The 23,510-nt window shown below is 46.5% G+C and overlaps 2 protein-coding genes across 3 annotated transcripts in view; one reads left to right on the forward strand and one right to left on the reverse strand.

Annotated features, from left to right (window-relative positions):
• LOC124127357 (CAAX prenyl protease 2-like) overlaps positions 1 to 5,006 on the forward strand; it is a 31,584-nt gene extending 26,578 nt beyond the window's left edge. The window contains exon 9 of the mRNA XM_046490754.2: positions 88 to 5,006. Within this exon, the coding sequence (XP_046346710.1) occupies positions 88 to 287 (200 nt within the window). The 3' untranslated portion in view covers positions 288 to 5,006. The remainder of the gene's footprint in view (positions 1 to 87) is intronic.
• Positions 5,007 to 7,543: 2,537 nt separating this feature from the next.
• On the reverse strand, positions 7,544 to 23,335 carry LOC124127353. Of its 2 annotated transcripts, none has more exons than XM_046490751.2 (2): positions 23,257 to 23,335; positions 7,544 to 8,347 (listed from the first exon to the last, which is right to left on the reverse strand). In XM_046490751.2, the coding sequence occupies exon 2, from the start codon at positions 8,331 to 8,333 to the stop codon at positions 7,632 to 7,634; it is 702 nt and encodes a 233-aa protein (XP_046346707.1). In that variant the 5' UTR covers positions 8,334 to 8,347; positions 23,257 to 23,335; the 3' UTR covers positions 7,544 to 7,631. The 2 variants fall into 2 exon arrangements, with proteins under 2 accessions (XP_046346707.1, XP_046346706.1); XM_046490750.2 differs by lacking the exon at positions 23,257 to 23,335 and adding an exon at positions 15,433 to 15,616.
• Positions 23,336 to 23,510: the final 175 nt, after the last annotated feature.

Below are 23,510 nucleotides of genomic sequence, written 5' to 3' on the forward strand. Positions count from 1 at the left end.
AAGTCAGCGATCTAACCCACTCAGCCCCCAGGTTCCACTAGGCTCGATCTTCTGAATCAGCTGTCACCTGTCATCTTGTTGTTGCAGGTCACCTGATGGCGCCGGTCATTGCTCACGCCTTCTGTAACCACATGGGCTTCCCGGCCTTCAGCGAGGTGATGGGCTACCAGAAGCCCACCCGCACCAAACTCGTCACCTTCTTCGTCATGGGCATGCTGCTGTGGATGGTGGTGTTGTACCCAATGACGTCGCCGTGGCTGTACGCTAATGCTGTGTACAGCGTGTAAATGATACCTCTCTGCTACTGCACTGCCAAGTGGCGACTGAGTGAGGAGAGAGGAAGTCTTGCAGCATGTGGGGGTGAGACCCACTCTGTGTCTGGTGTCTGCATGGATGTTGGAGAAACATCGCTACCATAACTGTCTCCATCACCAGGGCGTGTGCAATATCCACCTGGCTTGCTGGACACCGGGTGTCATGTAACCATGGCAACAGTTGACCTCATCACCTGCCAGGGATTTATCCAGGACTCCCATTTATCCTGTACTGATTTCTGTTAACATTATTTTCCCCCGCCACAAAGTGGAAGGGGGATATAGGAATGGGTGCTGTCCTTCCGCCCTTCCGTCCTTCACGTTTCATTTCCAGAGCAGAACTAAAAAACCATGCGAGTTATCTTAACCAAACTTGGCACATAGGTAGGTCTTGTGGTGAATTGGTGCCTTTTGATAGTTTGGGATTTTGGAAAAAAAATATTTTTAGAGTTTCCAACGACTTTGATTTAGACTGAAAATGGTGGAATTGGCAGGGGCCTGTTGAAATTATGTTAAACAAACTGGGGAAATAGTCTGATGTGTTGAGGCCACAAAGGACATGGTGATGTACGGACCATGTCTCCCACAGGATCCGCATCATTTATGAAATGAACAAAACCTCCCGACATTGTCATGAAAGTCATCAGATGTGTTGATGGAAATATATAAGAATTAAACTTTGCTTTTTTTCAACATTGTGCAACACTTGCATGGTTCAACTTAACCCTAAATATATAGGTAAGGCTAAAATATGCCCTAAAGATTGATATTAATACTTGAACATCAGCAGATGTCCTTAGAGATGATGATACAGTCAGTACAACCATATGGCATTCAGCTCAGCCAGGGCCACAGACTTGCTCATGATAAGATGTCCTCCTCAAGTTGGAAACATCGTTTTTTCACACTAATTCGAGTCATATTTATATATTGGATCTTGTGAGAAGTCCAAAACGTGCAAGTATTAGAAATAAGAAAGCCTAGTCATCACCCATTTGAACCTGTATGATACTTTTCCTACCACTATCTTCAATTTTACAATTTGACATTTGTGCTCGGCCAAAGAGGTTGCTTACCCTACCATGTTCTTTTGAGGAATAGTTCTCCTAACTGATAGGGAAGTCATTTTAAGATATTTGTAATTTTATGAATTGTTCCAAAGACTGAAATATGGGTCGTTGTTGAGCCTAGGTAAATCTTTTGCTTTTGTCACTGTTGACCTCATGTCAAGCATTACTGTTGACTTTGTCACATGTGACTTGACCTTGACACGTATGACTGTTGACCTCGACATGTGTCACTGTTGACCTCATGTCAAGCATTACTGCTGACTTTGTCACATGTGACTTGACCTTGACACGTATGACTGTTGACCTTGACATGTGTCACTGTTGACCTTGACATGTGTCACTGTTAACCTTATGTCATGCATTACTGTTGACTTTGTCACATGTGACTGTTGACCTTGAAACGTGTGACTGTTGACCTTGTCACGTGTGACTGTTGACCTCATGCCATGTGTGACTCGACCAGCGCTCTACCAAGTCAGGGTGGACAAATGGTCATGTTGGTGTGTCAAGTCATGCGAGACCCTTGTGCCTTACACAAAGTAAATGTGTGTCGATGTGTGTGTTGTGAATGTTAGTACATGAATGAGTGCCCATGATTGACCATCTGGGAAGGTATGTCCATGATTGTATTGCAGATAACATGTACCTATGATTGAATGTCCATGAATATGTGTCCATGATTGCCTGTTCGTGAATGTGTCTATGAATGGGTGTGGATTGTGTGACTGGTGCATGACAATATCATGGCTGTGTACATGTGTCGTGAGACAAGTGTTCAGTGTTTCTTGGTCTTGCGTGCAGTTGTCATGGTTACTGTTTAAGCTGATCCAGATGAAACGTGTGACAGAGGAGTGCATCTAACCATCTTATGACAGTCAACAGGTTGGAAGAGTTTGCATCAATGTGTATGTTACCGGCATTATCAGGGACAACATTTACCATTCTTCCAGGGACCTACTGACTCCTACCACTTCGAAAGCCATCAGAATAATTCTGTCAGAGATCCAGCAGAATTAGTCGGCCATTGTCATTCCACACACAATGGTTCTGCCATCATCTCAGATCAGTGTTTTGTCTCCAATATTTAAATCATGCAGAAATAGATTGATGTGAAATTATTCATCTTGTTAATTAGAATATCTACATTCCAGTTTTTCATTTCTCAGTTGATTGTTACCCATTAATTGCCAAACATGTTTCTTTGAGCAGCATTCCTGATCCTGACATCTTGTTTCCTTGTGGCCATGTCCTGTTTGATCCTGCGTGTCATCATGGGGGCACATGACATGATTAAGTCCCCAATGTCTGTTTGTGAATGGTTATGTTTGGAGGACAAACACAGTTTTCAGTTATGTGTTAGCAATGTGTGATTGTAGTCGGAACAGATGTTGTGTTGTCACAATCTTTCCTATATATTTGTTTAAAACAAAATCCCTTATGGCAAAGTTTTTTTGTACGGAAGTATTTATGAAGTTGTATTTTGTTTGCTACGGGACATTGAGCTGTAGGATGACTCTGCAGATCAGTTGCAACTACAGTTTGTGCCAAACACAGACACAAAGATAGTATGTGAGTTCCGTTCAGCTGAAAGCGAGGCACAGACGCAGTACGTGAGTTCCGCTCAGCTGAAAGCCAGGCAGTGACGCAGTACGTGAGTTCCGCTCAGCTGAAAGCCAGGCACAGACGCAGTACGTGAGTTCCCCTCAACTGAAAGCCAGGCACAGACGCAGTACGTGAGTTCCGCTCAGCTGAAAGCCAGGCACAGACGCAGTACGTGGGTTCCGCTCAACTGAAAGCCAGGCACAGACGCAGTACGTGAGTTCCGCTCAACTGAAAGCCAGGCACAGACGCAGTACGTGAGTTCCGCTCAACTGAAAGCCAGGCACAGACGCAGTACGTGAGTTCCGCTCAACTGAAAGCCAGGCACAGACGCAGTACGTGAGTTCCGCTCAACTGAAAGCCAGGCACAGACGCAGTACGTGAGTTCCGCTCAGCTGAAAGCCAGGCACAGACGCAGTACGTGAGTTCCGCTCAACTGAAAGCCAGGCACAGACGCAGTACGTGAGCTCCGCTCAGCTGAAAGCCAGGCACAGACGCATTACGTGAGTTCCGCTCAACTGAAAGCCAGGCACAGACGCAGTACGTGAGTTCCGCTCAGCTGAAAGCCAGGCACAGACGCAGTAAGTGAGTTCCGCTCAACTGAAAGCCAGGCACAGACGCAGTACGTGAGTTCCGCTCAGCTGAAAGCCAGGCACAGACGCAGTACGTGAGTTCCGCTCAACTGAAAGCCAGGCACAGACGCAGTACGTGGGTTCCGCTCAGCTGAAAGCCAGGCACAGACGCAGTACGTGAGTTCCGCTCAGCTGAAAGCCAGGCACAGACACAGTACGCTTTCTGCTCAACTGAAAGCCAGGCACAGACGCAGTACGTGAGTTCCGCTCAACTGAAAGCCAGGCACAGACGCAGTACGTGAGTTCCGCTCAGCTGAAAGCCAGGCACAGACGCAGTACGTGAGTTCCGCTCAGCTGAAAGCCAGGCACAGACGCAGTACGTGAGTTCCGCTCAGCTGAAAACCAGGCACAAAGTGAGATCCGGTGTCTGGGCTAGTTGTCAACGTGGTTGTCAATATGTAAATATGTACATCACATCATTCATATCGGTGCATGCTTGCCCCAGGTGTAACGCCAACAGTCATACCATTTTGTATTAAACTTTTGGGCAACAAGTGCTGTTCCCATGACAACGTGTACTGAAGTTGAAGGTGATCTGCATCACCACTCCTGTGTCGAGTCGCAGTGTTCCAGGAAAAACGGAGGGACTACTTTGCTATGTCATCTTAAATCACATGATCAGCTGATGGTGGTCCAGGTCTTCAAAGTGCTAGTCAGTATTCATGGTGCTGCATTGATAACGTGTCATGGATGAACATAAGTAGTTTAGACAATGGGGGCACTGGACCCCCCTCCCTGGACCAGGTCCAGCTCCTGACAACTGATGAAACTCCATGGAAGCTTTGTCATGAGCTGGACCTGGTCAAGGGTTGGGTGGTCTAGTTCCCCCACCATCAATACCACTACATTAGCATAATGCCATGACATATGGCCCAGTACTTGCCTAGTCAGCAGTATTTGTACACAACCATCTAGGGGAGTAGGATATGATACTATTTACCAGGTACATGAAGTGTGATATATTATCAACTAGTATATGAAGTATGGTATGACATTACCCAGTACAAGAAGTGTGATATGAGGCTTCCTGAATGGACACTAATGACTATCATTACCTGATATGGTTGACGTCATAGTATAGCTTGTAAACAATTAAACTTAACCTCTGCATCAAGAGTATTGTCTCAGTTGACTAAGCAACAATAAAGTCATGAAAATGTCCATCACATGTTGCCCGGTGACCTTCAGGTACTGGCTGATCATAGTGAACCCTCCGAGATGAGGGTTACACAGGTCACATGTGAGACTACCACTGAAGGCTAACTACACTGCATCTGTTGACATCTTGCGTCAGGACAATTACGGGGTTCTGTGCTTTTTGGTTTATTTTGACTTACCCTTTTATTGTATCACAAATATTGAATCATTATGAAATAAATCATTGTTTCTTGTAAAATTTCCTGTTAATTCATGGCGATGATTGTTTCAGGCAGAATTGGTTCTACCCTAGACACTGGCATGGTGTATAACATACCTACCCAAGACACTGGCATGGTGTATCACATACCTACCCTAGACACTGGCATGGTGTATCACATACCTATCCTAGACACTGGCATGGTGTGTATAACATACCTACCCTCGACACTGGCATGGTGTATAACATACCTACCCTCGGCACTGGCATGGTGTGTATAACATATCTACCCTAGACACTGGCATGGTGTATAACATACCTACCCAAGACACTGGCATGGTGTGTATAACATATCTACCCAAGACACTGGCATGGTGTATAACATACCTACCCTAGACACTGGCATGGTGTATAACATACCTACCCAAGACACTGGCATGGTGTATATAACATATCTACCCAAGACACTGGCATGGTGTATAACATACCTACCCTAGACACTGGCATGGTGTATAACATACCTACCCAAGACACTGGCATGGTGTATATAACATATCTACCCAAGACACTGGCATGGTGTATAACATACCTACCCTAGACACTGGCATGGTGTATAACATACCTACCCAAGACACTGGCATGGTGTATAACATATCTACCCTCGACACTGGCATGGTGTATAACATACCTACCCAAGACACTGGCATGGTGTATAACATACCTACCCTCGACACTGGCATGGTGTATAACATACCTACCCTCGACACTGGCATGGTGTATAACATACCTACCCTAGACACTGGAATGGTGTATAACATACCTACCCTCGACACTGGAATGGTGTGTATAACATACCTACCCTCGACACTGGAATGGTGTGTATAACCTACCTACCCTAGACACTGGCATGGTGTGTATAACATTCCTACCCTCGACACTGGCATGGTGTATAACATACCTACCCAAGACACTGGCATGGTGTATAACATACCTATCCTCGACACTGGCATGGTGTATAACATACCTACCCAAGACACTGGCATGGTGTATAACATACCTACCCAAGACACTGGCATGGTGTATAACATACCTACCCAAGACACTGGCATGGTGTATAACATACCTACCCAAGACACTGGCATGGTGTATAACATACCTACCCAAGACACTGGCATGGTGTATAACATACCTACCCAAGACACTGGCATGGTGTATAACATACCTACCCTAGACACTGGCATGGTGTATAACATACCTACCCAAGACACTGGCATGGTGTATAACATACCTACCCAAGACACTGGCATGGTGTATAACATACCTACCCAAGACACTGGCATGGTGTATAACATACCTACCCTAGACACTGGCATGGTGTATAACATACCTACCCAAGACACTGGCATGGTGTATAACATACCTACCCAAGACACTGGCATGGTGTATAACATACGTACAATACACTGGCATGGTGTATAACATACGTACAAGACACTGGCATGGTGTATAACATACCTACCCAAGACACTGGCATGGTGTATAACATACGTACAAGACACTGGCATGGTGTATAACATACCTACCCAAGACACTGGCATGGTGTATAACATACCTACCCAAGACACTGGCATGGTGTATAACATACGTACAAGACACTGGCATGGTGTATAACATACCTACCCAAGACACTGGCATGGTGTATAACATACGTACAAGACACTGGCATGGTGTATAACATACGTACAAGACACTGGCATGGTGTATAACATACGTACAATACACCGAAGCACAAGTATGATTGTAATCTCCTTCAATCTGACAATCGTAGGTTACAACCCTACGTAGGCAGCTGTTTCGATTTCAATTTGAAATGAACTTATTTGACAAAGTACATGGATGGGGTATTGAGTAAGTGAGTGAGTTTGGTTAAACGTGTCTTTCAACAGTATTCCAGTTATATCATGGCGTGGAAAGTGAGTGAGTATGGTTTTACGCCACGTTTAGCAATATTGCAGCAATATCACGGCAGGGATCACCAGGAATGGGCTTCACATATTATGAAGAAAGGCCGAAGTGATGCAGGTCTCAGACGTTTACCACTTGGGTGAAACCGGAGACCATAGGTATGGAGCAGACAGACCTTGAAACCTTCGGGATTCCAGCCCATAATCACAGGGTTCTGTTGTGGCCAAGGGAATCAACACTGCATAGCGAATTGTGGCACCTTAGGCGACGGGTCCACCTGTGCCTCCGGGCGAGTAATGTAATGAGTTTTATTTGTTTGTTTGTTGTTTTATGCCGCACTCAGCAATATTCAAGCTATATGACGGCGGTCTGTAAATAGTCGAGTCTGGACCAGACAACCCAGTGATTAACACCACGAGCATCGATAAACGCAATTGGGATATGATGACATGCTTCAAACAAGTCAGCGAGCTAGGACTACTTCAAGTCTACCTTGAAGAGTGGGAGCAACGATAGTCATAACGCCTCCTTAAAGCTTGCTGCACATCCACTCAGTGTTTTCACTGACATGGCTGCAAGTTATCCGAAAAAGGAACAACGAGGTAGTACTTAATTGATATTCTTAGTATATTTGTGATATCCATGGAATTTAAAAAATGTTTTGTGATGACAAGCATATATATATATATACAGCCTATGGCGCCAATTCCCGGTCTGACACTGGCACCACAGGTTTGAGCAGCTGCCGGCTAGACATTGGATTGCCGTAGTTGACGGCCCACGCGCTGGGACGTTGCTGGTTGTTGCGCTGTTTCATCTCTTTAACTAATTGCCGCAAGCCTCGTTCCCGATCCTGTATGCTGTTCCTGGGTGATACGTGAGCCGAAGGGGCCAGACTGTCAGTGTCTCTGTTGGATACGACTTCATTTGCGTCGAACGCAGCTCCGTCGTTGACGGTATACGCCTTGGACGTACTGGGGTCCACGGACAGTCCGCTAGGTGCCCGGATGTTGTAGCCGATGCTGTGGTAAGTGGACAGGCGTTGACATGGAAAGTACCGACACTGGGAGGGCATCACATGGAATCTACATTGCGAGCCACGACCCGAAGTGTCAGACCGGACGTTTGACAGTTCACTCGGGCGAGGAGACAGGTTTAAAGTACGCACAGTCGCAGGGTTTTGTACAGATGTTGGAGTAATGCCATTTTCGGTGGAGGACCGCAACTCCTGCTCCAGTGACTTGGCCTCGCGACCCAAGAGCTTCTCTTGCTTTCTGTAGCACGACTCGAGGACGCCAATCCTGTCCTGCAGCAGACGACGAGCCGTGTTGTTCATGCGCCGGGCTTGCAACGTCGCCTGGTGGTTCTTACGCTGGAGGCGGGTCTGGATGTCCATCAAGGTAGAATTACCTGCAGGACAACACATGTATTACAGCAGAGTCTGTGCATGGAAATAAGTGGAATTGTGCATTGTTGTTATAGTATTTAAAAAGATAAACATCTATTTCAGTGCCTCAACAAGGATGGATCCAAAAAATTCAAAACGAACCTCAACTTTAGAATGTGCAGAATATCAAGTCAAAAGAAGATTGAGTCGGTAAAAGACCCAAATGGACAGGATACTCAGTCGGTACAAGTCCTAATAGACAGGATACTCAGTTGGTACAATTCCCAATAGACAGCATACTCGGTCGGTACAGGACCCAATAGACAGCATACTCGGTCGGTACAGGACCCAATAGACAGCATACTCGGTCGGTACAGGACCCAATAGACAGCATACTCGGTCGGTACAGGACCCAATAGACAGCATACTCGGTCGGTACAGGACCCAATGGACAGCATACTCAGTCGGTACAAGTCCTAATAGACAGCATACTCAGTTGGTACAATTCCCAATAGACAGCATACTCGGTCGGTACAGGACCCAATAGACAGCATACTCGGTCGGTACAGGACCCAATAGACAGCATACTCGGTCGGTACAGGACCCAATAGACAGCACACTCGGTCAGTACAGGACCAAATAGACAGCATACTCGGTCAGTACAAGACCCAATAAACAGGATACTCAGTTGGTACAAGTCCCAAAAGACAGCATACTCGGTCGGGACAGAACCTAATAGACAGCATACTCGGTCGGTACAAGACCTAATAGACAGCATACTCGGTCGGTACAAGACCTAATAGACAGCATACTCGGTCGGTACAAGACCTAATAGACAGCATACTCGGTCGGTACAGGACCTAATGGACAGCATACTCGGTCGATACAGGACCTAATGGACAGCATACTCAGTCGGTACAGGACCTAATGGACAGCATACTTGGTCGGTACAAGACCCAATGGATTGCATACGCGGTCGGAACAAGACCCAATGGACAGCATACTCAGTCGGTACAGGACCTAATGGACAGCATACTTGGTCGGTACAGGACCCAATGGACAGCATACTCAGTCGGTACAGGACCTAATGGACAGCATACTTGGTCGGTACAGGACCCAATGGACAGCATACTCAGTCGGTACAAGACCCAATTGACAGCATACTCGGTCGGTAGAAGACCAAATAGACAGCATACTCAGTCGGTACAAGACCTAATAGACAGCATACTCGGTCGGTACAAGACCTAATGGACAGCATACTCAGTCGGTACAAGACCTAATGGACAGCATACTCAGTCGGTACAGGACCTAATAGATAGCATACTCGGTCGGTACAGGACCTAATGGACAGCATACAGGGTCGGTACAAGACCTAATGGACAGCATACTCGGTTGGTACAAGACCTAATGGACAGCATACTCGGTAGGTACAGGACCTAATAGACAGCATACTCAGTCGGTACAAGACCTAATGGACAGCATACTCGGTCGGTACAGGACCCAATAGACAGCATACTTGGTCGGTACAGGACAGAATGGACAGCATACTCGGTCGGTACAGGACCCAATGGACAGCATACTCGGTCGGTACAAGACCTAATAGACAGCATACTCAGTCGGTACAAGACCTAATAGACAGCATACTCAGTCGGTACAGGACCTAATGGACAGGATACTCAGTCGGTACAAGACCTAATAGACAGCATACCCGGTCGGTACAGGACCTAATGGACAGCATACCCGGTCGGTACAAGACCTAATGGACAGGATACTCAGTCGGTACAGGACCTAATAGACAGCATACCCGGTCGGTACAGGACCTAATGGACAGCATACCCGGTCGGTACAAGACCTAATGGACAGCATACTCGGTCGGTACAGGACCCAATAGACAGCATACTCGGTCGGTACAAGACCTAATGGACAGCATACTCGGTCGGTACAGGACCTAATGGATAGCATACTCGGTCGGTACAAGACCTAATGGATAGCATACTCGGTCGGTACAAGACCTAATGGACAGCATACTCGGTCGGTACAAGACCTAATGGATAGCATACTCGGTCGGTACAAGACCTAATGGATAGCATACTCGGTCGGTACAAGACCTAATGGATAGCATACTCGGTCGGTACAAGACCTAATGGACAGCATACTCGGTCGGTACAAGACCTAATGGACAGCATACTCGGTCGGTACAAGACCTAATGGATAGCATACTCGGTCGGTACAAGACCTAATGGATAGCATACTTGGTCGGTGCAAGACACAATGGGCAGCATACTCGGTCGGTACAGGACCTAATGGCCAGCATACTCAGTCGGTACAGGACCTAATGGACAGGATACTCGGTTGGTACAAGACCCAAAAGACAGCATACTCTTTCGGTACAAGACCCAATAGACAGGATACTCTTTCGGTACAAGACCTAATGGACAGCATACTCGGTCGGTACAGGACCCAATAGACAGCATACTCGGTCGGTACAGGACCTAATGGACAGCATACTCGGTCGGTACAGAACCCAATAGACAGCATACTCGGTCGGAACAAGACCTAATGGACAGCATACTCGGTCGGTACAGGACCCAATGGACAGCATACTCGGTCGGTACAGGACCCAATAGACAGCATACTCGGTCGGTACAGGACCTAATGGACAGCATACTCGGTCGGTACAGAACCCAATAGACAGCATACTCGGTCGGAACAAGACCTAATGGACAGCATACTCGGTCGGTACAGGACCCAATGGACAGCATACTCGGTCGGTACAGAACCCAATAGACAGCATACTCGGTCGGAACAAGACCTAATGGACAGCATACTCGGTCGGTACAGGACCCAATGGACAGCATACTCGGTCGGTACAGAACCCAATAGACAGCATACTCGGTCGGAACAAGACCTAATGGACAGCATACTCGGTCGGTACAAGACCTAATGGACAGCATACTCGGTCGGTACAGGACCTAATGGACAGCATACTCGGTCGGTACAGGACCTAATGGACAGCATACTCGGTCGGTACAGGACCTAATGGACAGCATACTCGGTCGGAACAAGACCCAATAGACAGCATACTCGGTCGGTACAGGACCTTATAGACAGCATACGCGGTCGGTACAAGACCCAATGGACAGCATACTCGGTCGGTACAGGACCCAATGGACAGCATACTCGGTCGGTACAGAACCCCATAGACAGCATACGCCGTCGGAACAAGACCTAATGGAAAGCATACTCGGTCGGTACAGGACCTAATGGACAGCATACTCAGTCGGTACAGGACCCAATGGACAGCATACTCGGTCGGTACAGGACCCAATAGACAGCATACTCGGTAGGTACAGAACCCAATAGACAGCATAATCGGTCGGAACAAGACCTTATGGACAGCATACTCGGTCGGTACAGGACCAAATAGACAGCATACTCGGTCGGAACAAGACCTAATGGACAGCATACTCGGTCGGTACAGGACCCAATAGACAGCATACTCGGTAGGTACAGAACCCAATAGACAGCATAATCGGTCGGAACAAGACCTTATGGACAGCATACTCGGTCGGAACAAGACCTAATGGACAGCATACTCGTTGGTACAAGACCTTATGGACAGCATACTCGGTCGGAACAAGACCTAATGGACAGCATACTCGGTCGGAACAAGACCTAATGGACAGCATACTCAGTCGGTACAAGACCTAATGGACAGCATACGCGGTCGGTACAGGACCTAATAGACAGCATACGCGGTCGGAACAAGACCTAATGGACAGCATACGCGGTCGGAACAAGACCTAATGGACAGCATACTCGGTCGGTACAGGACCCAGTAGACAGCATACAGGGTCGGTACAGGACCCAATAGACAGCATACGCGGTCGGTACAGGACCTAATGGACAGCATACTCAGTCGGTACAGGACCCAATAGACAGCATACAGGGTCGGAACAAGACCTAATGGACAGCATACGCGGTCGGTACAGGACCTAATGGACAGCATACTCAGTCGGTACAGGACCCAATAGACAGCATACTCGGTCGGTACAGGACCTAATGGACAGCATACTCGGTCGATACAAGACCTAATGGACAGCATACTCAGTCGGTACAGGACCCAATAGACAGCATACTCGGTCGGTACAGGACCCAATAGACAGCATACTCAGTCGGTACAGGACCTAATAGACAGCATACTCGGTCGGAACAAGACCTAATGGACAGCATACTCGGTCGGTACAGGACCCAATAGACAGCATACTCGGTCGGTACAAGACCTAATAGACGGCATATTCGGTCCGTACAAGACCCAATGGACAGTATACTCGGTCGGTACAAGACCCAATTGACAGCATACTCGGTCGGAACAAGACCCAATGGACAGCATACTCGGTCGGTACAGGACCTAATGGACAGCATACTCGGTCGGTACAGGACCTAATGGACAGCATACTTAGTCGGTACAAGACCTAATGGACAGCATACTCGGTCGGTACAAGACCTAATGGATAGCATACTTGGTCGGTGCAAGACACAATGGGCAGCATACTCGGTCGGAACAAGACCCAATGGATTGCATACGCGGTCGGTACAAGACCTAATGGACAGCATACTCAGTCGGTACAGGACCTAATGGACAGCATACTCGGTCGGTACAGGACCCAATAGACAGCATACTCGGTCGGTACAAGACCCAATAGACAGCATACTCAGTCGGTACAGGACCCAATAGACAGCATACTCAGTCGGTACAGGACCTAATGGACAGCATACTCAGTCGGTACAAGACCTAATGGACAGCATACTCGGTCGGTACAAGACCTAATGGACAGCATACTCGGTCGGTACAAGACCTAATGGACAGCATACTCGGTCGGTACAGGACCCAATAGACAGCATACTCAGTCGGTACAGGACCCAATAGACAGCATACTCAGTCGGTACAGGACCTAATGGACAGCATACTCGGTCGGTACAGGACCTAATGGACAGCATACTCGGTCGGTACAAGACCTAATGGACAGCATACTCGGTCGGTACAGGACCCAATAGACAGCATACTCGGTCGGTACAGGACCTAATAGACAGCATACTCGGTCGGTACAAGACCTAATGGACAGCATACAGGGTCGGTACAAGACCTAATGGACAGCATACTCGGTCGGTACAGGACCCAATAGACAGCATACTCGGTCGGTACAGGACCTAATGGACAGCATACTCGGTCGGTACAAGACCTAATGGACAGCATACTCGGTCGGTACAGGACCCAATAGACAGCATACTCAGTCGGTACAGGACCCAATAGACAGCATACTCAGTCGGTACAGGACCTAATGGACAGCATACTCGGTCGGTACAGGACCTAATGGACAGCATACTCGGTCGGTACAGGACCCAATAGACAGCATACTCGGTCGGTACAAGACCTAATGGACAGCATACGCGGTCCGTTAAAGACCTTATGTCCTTGTATGAATGGAGCGCCTGCTTAGTCTAGAGGTAGAGTGTCCACCGGATATCGGAAGGTCTGGGGTTCGATCCCCAGTGTACGAAAAGACGACGTTAAAAGATGGTACTTGTTGTTACCCTGTCTGGCGCTCAGTGTTTAAGGGCTCACTGGGCTAGCAGTATAAAATCGACATTGGTCCGGACAAGTACAAACAGCCACACTCACACGTGCATGCACGTCGCTATATAGGTGCAATAATCATGACCGCGACTATAAACCCCATTTCACCTCGACCTAGTATGAATGGGCCATGCAGTGACCTCGTGTCTTCATATGAGTGAGTGAGTGAGTATGGTTTTACGCCGCTTTTAGCAATATTCCAGCAATATCACGGCGGGGGACACCAGAAATGGGCTTTTTCATATGAAGATAGCTGCACTGGTTACTATTTACTGTACTATCTACTATACTAGTTGTAGATAATACTTTAGCAGATAGTACAGTAGAGGGTACAGTAGATAGTTCAGTAGAAAGCAAAGTAGATAGTGTAGTCTTTGAATTTGATTGGTAATCTTGTTGCCAGTTAGATCCATTACTTTAATCAGAGACTCTCTCAGAGTCTCTGCTTTACTTTACAGTAGATGGTATGGTATATAGTAAGTAGATAGTGCAGTAGATAGTAAGTAGATAGTGCAGTAGATAGTAAGTAGATAGTGCAGTAGATAGTAAGTAGATAGTGCAGTAGATAGTAAGTAGATAGTGCAGTAGATAGTAAGTAGATAGTGCAGTAGATAGTAAGTAGATAGATCAGTAGATGGTAAGAAGATAGTGCAGTAGATGGTATAATATATAGTACTGTAGATAGTATCGTAGATAAGTCCTGTCTTTGAATTTGATTGGAAATCTTGATGCCAGTTAAGTCCGTTACTTTAATGTAACGTTTATAGGGCTCAGCGGGGATATATGTTGCCGTGTTGCCGAGGGATTCAATGTAATTTGTCAACAGGGTCGATCGGTTATTGTATTATGTATTATTAGATTCGAGCGCGTTGTCCGGATCAGGTGCGGTGCTCGTGAATGTAGGGAGATAGCATCTAGCGCCGTCTTAGGCCGGTCCACACAACAGGGGGTATCGCGTTACACACAGACAAGCGCCTGCACGGTGTGTCCCCACACGCCACGGGAACAAAAACTGAACGGGATAACTCACACCTGAAATGTCTTGTGAGTGAAGCATATAACGGGAAACCTGGCTTCTTTGGGCTGTCCTGGAGTTTCCGGAAAAAATGTGTCTCCAACTTTTACAACTGTCCATACCTCATATTGACCACCAACAAGAGGTACACTTTGGCAGAGATTAGGGAATACGGTCTCTGCTAGACTTAAACAAACATGCTACTAAATAAACACATACCCATTCATGTTTTGCTGATGTAAATACAAATGTATACTGCTTCCGAAAGTACAACATACAAACATTGGCCATCATGGTTTGAACTTGAAATTGGCATCTGGTGTGAATAAGTACACCTTATTAGATTGTTGGATGAACTCTGAAATGTGCACTGCTCTGACGTTGACACGGAATAGTGAAAGTGGATAGTGTGTAAAAGTGTCACATGACCCATGTATGATAGTGAAACAGCCTACCTCCACCTGAGATCAGGTGACGATACTTTCAGAGGACTGCTACCCGAGACGAGGGGCGCGTGCGGTGTCACACGATGACAACTCCGGCAGACGGGCGACACTTCACAGCCCGAACATGCAGGCCCATCCTGACAAGAGAGCGCTGCCGCGACACATACCACAACAACTGGTGGCTCCACTGAGAACCACACCGCGGCTGCAGGCGGTTCCACAACGCCTCACACACCACAGCCCGCAGCAGGTACCCCGGTGTTGCGTGCTGACGAGTGTCTAGAGACGGGCGGATCGACACCCATGTTGAATATAACACCTGCACGGTTCTTGAGAGACACACCACAGCCCGCGGGTCGACGAGTTGACCACACTACACTGTATGCCGGTGTCACGGAGATAGATGACTCTATATGACGGTGTCACTAAGATAGATGACTGTATGACGGTATCACGGAGATAGATGGCTATATGACGGTGTCACGGAGATAGATGACTCTATATGACGGTGTCACTAAGATAGATGACTGTATGACGGTATCACGGAGATAGATGGCTATATGACGGTGTCACGGAGATAGATGACTCTATATGACGGTGTCACTAAGATAGATGACTGTATGACGGTGTCACGGAGACAGATGACTGTATGGCGGTGTCACGGAGATAGATGGCTATATGACGGTGTCACGGAGATAGATGACTCTATATGACGGTGTCACTAAGATAGATAACTGTATGACGGTATCACGGAGATAGATGACTGTATGACGGTGTCACGGAGATAGATGGCTATATGACGGTGTCACTAAGATAGATGACTCTATATGACGGTGTCACTAAGATAGATAACTGTATGACGGTGTCACGGAGACAGATGACTGTATGACGGTGTCACTAAGACAGATGATTGTATGACGGTGTCACGGAGATAGATGACTGTATGACGGTGTTACGGAGATAGATGACTCTACATGACGGTGTCACTAAGATAGATAACTGTATGACGGTGTCACGGAGACAGATAACTGTATTACGGTGTCACGGAGATAGATGACTATATGACGGTGTCACTAAGATAGATGACTGTATGACGGTGTCACTAAGATAGATGACTGTATGACGATGTCACTAAGATAGATGACTGTATGACGGTGTCACGGAAACAGATTACTGTATGACGGTGTCACTAAGATAGATGACTGTATGACTGTCACTAAGATAGATGGCTATATGACGGTGTCACGGAGATAGATGACTATATGGCGGTGTCACTAAGATAGATGACTGTATGACGGTGTCATGGAGACAGATGACTGTATGACGGTGTCACGGAAATAGATGACTGCATGACGGTGTCACGGAAATAGATGACTGTATGACGGTGTCACTAAGATAGATGACTGTATGACGGTGTCACTAAGATAGATGACTGTATGACGGTGTCACTAAGATAGATGAGTGTATGACGGTGTCATTGAGACAGATGACTGTATGACGATGTCACTAATAGATAGATGGCTATACGACGGTGTCGCGGAGATAGATGACTATATATGACGGTGTCACTAAGATAGAAAACTGTATGACGGTGTCACGGAGACAGATGACTGTATGGCGGTGTCACTAAGATAGATGACTGTATGACGGTGTCACGGAGATAGATGGCTATATGACGGTGTCACGGAGATAGATGACTCTATATGACGCTGTCACTAAGATAGATGACTGTATGATGGTGTCACTAAAATAGATGACTGTATGACGGTGTCACGGAGATAGATGACTGTATGACGGTGTCACTAAGATAGATGACTGTATGGCGGTGTCACGGAGATAGATGACTCTATATGACGGTGTCACTAAGATAGATGACTGTATGACGGTGTCACGGAGACAGATGACTGTATGACGGCGTCACGGAAATAGATGACTGTATGACGGTGTCACGGAGATAGATGACTCTATATGACGGTGTCACTAAGATAGATAACTGTATGACTGTATCACGGAGATAGATGACTGTATGACGGTATCACGGAGATAGCTGACTGTATGACGGTGTCACGGAGATAGATGACTGTATGACGGTGTCACTAAGATAGATAACTGTATGACGGTATCACGGAGATAGATGACTGTATGACGGTTTCACGGAGATAGATGACTGTATGACGGTGTCACGGAGATAGATGACTGTATGACGGTGTCACTAAGATAGATGACTGTATGGCGGTGTCACGGAGATAGATGACTCTATATGATGGTGTCACTAAGATAGATGACTGTATGACGGTGTCACGGAGACTGATGACTGTATGACGGTGTCACTGAGATAGATGACTGTATGACGGTGTCACTAAGACAGATGACTGTATGACAGTGTCACGGAGATAGATGACTGTATGACGGTGTCACTAAGATAGATGACTGTATGACGGTGTCACTAAGATAGATGACTGTATGACGGTGTCACTAAGATAGATGACTGTATGACGGTATCACGGAGATAGATGACTGTATGACGGTATCACGGAGATAGCTGACTGTATGACGGTGTCACGGAGATAGATGACTGTATGACGGTGTCACTAAGATAGATGACTGTATGGCGGTTTCACGGAGATAGATGACTCTTTATGACGGTGTCACTAAGATAGATGACTGTATGACGGTGTCACGGAGACAGATGACTGTATGACGGCGTCACGGAAATAGATGACTGTATGACGGTGTCACTAAGATAGATGACTGTATGACGGTGTCACTAAGATAGATGAGTGTATGATGGTGTCACTAAGGTAGATGACTGTATGATGGTGCCACTAAGAAAGATGACTGTATGACGGTGTCACGGAGACAGATAACTGTATGACGATGTCACGGAGACAGATGACTGTATGGCGGTGTCACGGAAATAGATGACTGTATGACGGTGTCACTAAGATAGATGACTGTATGACGGTGTCACTAAGGTAGATGACTGTATGACGGTGTCACTAAGGTAGATGACTGTATGACGGTGTCACTAAGGTAGATGACTGTATAACGGTGTCACTAAGATAGATGACTCTATGACGGTGTCACTAAGATAGATAACTTTATGACGGTGTCAAGGAGACAGATAACTGTATGACGATGTCACTAAGACAGATGACTGTATGGCGGTGTCACTAAGATAGATGACTGTATGACGGTGTCACGGAAATAGATGACTGTGTGACGGCGTCACGGAAATAGATGACTGTATGACGGTGTCACTAAGATAGATGAGTGTATGACGGTGTCACTGAGACAGATGAGTGTATGACGGTGTCGCGGAGATAGATGACTGTATGACGGTGTCACTTAGATAGATGACTGTATGACGGTGTCACGGAGACAGATGATTGTATGACGGTGTCACGGAGACAGATGACTGTATGACGGTGTCACTAAGGTAGATGACTGTATGACGGTGTCACTAAGGTAGATGACTGTATGACGGTGTCACTAAGATAGATGACTGTATGACGGTGGCACTAAGATAGATGACTGTATGGCGGTGTCACTAAGATAGATGACTGTATGACGGTGTCACGGAAATAGATGACTGTATGACGGTGCCACTAAGATAGATGACTGTATGACGGTGTCACTAAGATAGATGACTGTATGGCGGTGTCACTAAGACAGATGACTGTATGACGGTGTCACGGAAATAGATGACTGTATGACGGTGTCACGGAAATAGATGACTGTATGACGGTGTCACTAAGATAGATGGCTATATGACGGTGTCACGGAGATAGATGAATCTATATGGCGGTGTCACTAAGATAGATAACTGTATGACGGTGTCACGGAGACAGATAACTGTATGACGGTGTCACGGAGATAGATGACTATATGACGGTGTCACTAAGATAGATGACTGTATGACGGTGTCACGGAGACAGATGACTGTATGGCGGTGTCACTAAGATAGATGACTGTATGACGGTGTCACGGAGATAGATGGCTATATGACGGTGTCACGGAGATAGATGACTCTATATGACGCTGTCACTAAGATAGATGACTGTATGACGGTGTCACTAAAATAGATGACTGTATGACGGTGTCATGGAGACAGATGACTGTATGACGGTGTCAGTAAGATAGATGACTGTATGACGGTTTACATGGGCATATCAAGTACCCGGATATACATGGGCATATCAACTACCCGGGTATACATGGGCATATCAAGTACCCGGGTATACACGGGCATATTAACTAATCGGATATACGGGGCATATCAACTTCCCGGGTATACAGGGGTATATCAACTACCCGGGTATACATGGGCATATCAGCTACCCGTACATACATGGGCATATCAACTTCCCGGATATACAGGGGCATATGAACTACCCGGATATACAGGGGCATATCAACTACCCGGGTATACACGGGCATATCAACTTCCCGGGTATACAGGGGTATATCAACTACCCGGGTATATATGGGCATATTAACTAATCGGATATACGGGGCATATCAACTACCCGGATATACGGGGCATATCAACTACCCGGATATACGGGGGCATATCAACTACCCGGATATACAGGGGCATCTCAACTACCCGGGTGTACAGAGCATATCAACTACCCGGATATACAGGGGCATCTCAACTACCCGGGTACAAATGGGCATATCAACTATCCGGATATACAGAGCATATCAACTACCCGGATATACAAGGGCATTTCAACTACCCGGATATACAGGGGCATATCAACTACCCGGGTGTACAGAGGCACGGTGGCTGCCCATTCAAATAATCAATCAATTTTCACAGCCGAATAAATGGGGATAGTAACAGCCCTGCACAGCGATCAATTAAATGGACACCCAAAAATCCTAATCCTTTCAGACACATTAAGTGGGCCCTGGGCCATAAAAAAACAAAAACACAAAACAAAACGCCCAAAGCTAATACAACAGATAATTAAAAGCGCCAACAATCTACGTAAACGAGGTGAAGACATAGAAATAGTTTGGATCCCTGCCCATGTTGGAGTGTTTGGCAACGAACACGCAGACAAAGCAGACAAATCAGCACTAAAATTAGAAGAAGCAAGCATCAACCTAGCAATATCAACAAACGAAATTAAAAGTATCACCAAGGAGAAAATCTTCCAAAAGTAGCAACTTCACTATCAGAAATCTGACTGCAAACGAAAACACCTGCTACAAAAGCAACTAAAAAAAACCAAAAATCCATCATAAACCCTAAAAAATTGACAGAGTAATAACTAACTACAAACAGGCCACACTAAGTTAAACTCCCACCAACATCAAATTAAAAAAACAACCAAACCGGTGAATACCCCCGCTGCAATTTAAAAGAAACTCCTGAACACGTAATACTATATTGCACACATGACCAACACCACAGAACAACACTCCAATCCGCACAAAGCTGCAACAATCAAATGACGCGAGCAACGCTACTAAACTCCCTGAATGACTTACAAACCTTTAAAGCACCAGGGCCTAAAACAGCCCCCCCCCCCCCCCCCCTAGTTTGCCTCACATTTTCGGACATACCCTTTTCAACCAAACGGGCCCGTGCGGGAAATACGCATATGCACGTTAAATTCCAAAGTTAAGTAAGTAAATATTCCGTTCTTTAATACCTCTCTGACGTATTTGTCAGACCGCCTCCGTGGTCTAGTGGTAGAGCGTCCGCCCGTAGAGCGGAAGGTCCGGGGTTCGATCCCCAGCCGCGTCATACCAAAAGACGTTAAAAGATGGTACTTGTTGTTACCCTGTCTGGCGCTCGGCATTAAGGGGCAAAAACAAGGACTGGTCGGCTCGGAGTCAGTATACTGTGTCTGAGTGGGGTATTCATGTTAAACTGCGGCATGGTATCTCAGTGTGCTAGCACTATAAATCGGCATCAGTCCGGACTAGCACAAGCAGCCACACACACACATACACGTGCATGCACGTCGCTATATAAGTGCAATAATCTTGGACGCGACGTTAAACCCCATTTCAACTCACCTCACTTCACGTATTTGCCGTTATAGTTTGGGCTTGCTCTGAATCGTCTCTGAGAAGAATATGTCTGCAGGGTATTCCAGTGTCAACACATTTGATTCAGCTATCAGGTTACTGTTTTGATCAATTATCTGTGTTCTACATTTGTGTTCGTCCCACTCAGCCGGGACGTCACAGGATCAGGTCTCCTACAGCTGGGACGACAAGTTAAATACGAGTAACAAGTGCCAGCGTGGAGTTACAGTACTTGATGTGTCCGACGCCCCGGTCTCATGGTGCAGCTAACCCGCAAGCCTTTGTCAGTGCTAGTAATTCGTATACATCACAATACGAACATAGGTACACTGAAGCTTGATGCTGGCGGTATGTGTGTCTCGGCTGTTTGTGGGCAACGTTTTATACGACTGAGCAACTTGGCCTTTGTAATACAGTACTTTAACATCCCCCAAAACAGACTGTAGCCCTGTGGTAAGTGTGTTCGCTCGTTACAAACAAAACACGGGTTTCCGACGGGTGTATGAACATACAGGTATGCTTGGTATTCCTAGCGGAGTGAGTGAGTGAGTGAGTGAGTGAGTGAGTGAGTGAGTGAGTGAGTGAGTGAGTAGTGAGTGAGTGAGTGAGTGAGTGAGTGAGAGAGAGAGAGAGAGAGAGAGAGAGAGAGAGAGAGAGAGAGAGAGGGGTTTTACTCCGCTTTTAGCAATATTCGGCAAATATCACTGTGTGGAACACCAGAAATGGGTTTCACTCATCGCAGGCAATGAAACCCATGCAGTCGGCGTGACGAACGGACGCTCTAACTAGTGGGCTACACACTCCCCAAGTGGCCAACTCGGACTGAGGGAGGCTGTCAGTGACCTCCTGTAGAAGGAAATATATAACTCATCGTTGGAATAGTGGATATCAATATAAACAGCGCACTGATCTCGCCATCGGCAGGATAATCCAACAATTTCCTAACACTGTCTGCATCACTGGATGTAAGCTGTACGGACCTGGCCATCCATTGTTTGATCTGTGTCTGTTTGATAGTTTATCCCGAGTCAAGGCGATTACAGTCAAAGCTTAGATCACATGGGTTGTTATTGTCGGTGCTCGCGTTACACCGCTCATCACGTCTGTCCCACCCCCTTTGTACCTACCCCTAACTACCCGGCGTTAATACCCCGTGATATCGACCTTGGTGATCCCCACAATCCAGTGCTAGACGCCCTGGGTGTGAGGTGAGGCTGATCTGTGTGACGAGGCATCATCAACTCGTGTGTGTGGGCTTCACAGCATGATATCGGCCAGCATCGATACACTGTGTGACGAGGGATCATCAACTCGTGTGTGTGGGCTTCACAGCATGATATCGGCCAGCATCGATACACTGGGTGACGATGGGATAAACATATCGATAGAAAGGTCGCGATACGATATGGACCATCAGAGACTATAATAGGATCGACATCGATATATGACCTCAGGGCTCGATACTCAATATCATACACAAACACTGAGTTTCCAGGAACCACAGCACACCCACCAAACTATAAATGCTTATTTGTTCATACTCGATGCTGTAAAGTTACACATATGAAATCTTTCGGGCGTTGAAATACGCTTTTCCTTAGCGATCCGACTGTCGTATTGGGTCCAAGTTACCGACATCTATACATGTTTAAGGTCAGACAGGAAAAAAGGGGGGATCCAAACATGGAAGCTGGATAGATCTCTTCTAAGTATATTACATTTTTGAGATTCAATTGCTAAACCTTCAAAAATATAATACCTTTCTTCAATACATTATGCACTCACATATTTATCACGTCCAGTCTGCTCTCGCGTGACCCTGTTATGCTTGATGTTGGCAACATAGTGTCGCATCATAGATCAGCCTGTGACGTCAGGCGTTTATGACGTCACAAATCAATCCCATGTCTCATTTGCACAAAGCGTTTCTCGCAATAAGGTATCGAATCAATTTATTGTCGTACGTGTACCTTGGACAGAGGGGGCAATCCTTCGAGCAACCCCGATTCAAACCTTTGTCTCCTCCTCAGATACCCTGC

Source organism: Haliotis rufescens, unplaced genomic scaffold, assembly GCF_023055435.1.
Source record: "Haliotis rufescens isolate VD_foot unplaced genomic scaffold, xgHalRufe1.0.p SCAF_51, whole genome shotgun sequence".
NCBI classification, from domain to species: domain Eukaryota; kingdom Metazoa; phylum Mollusca; class Gastropoda; order Lepetellida; family Haliotidae; genus Haliotis; species Haliotis rufescens.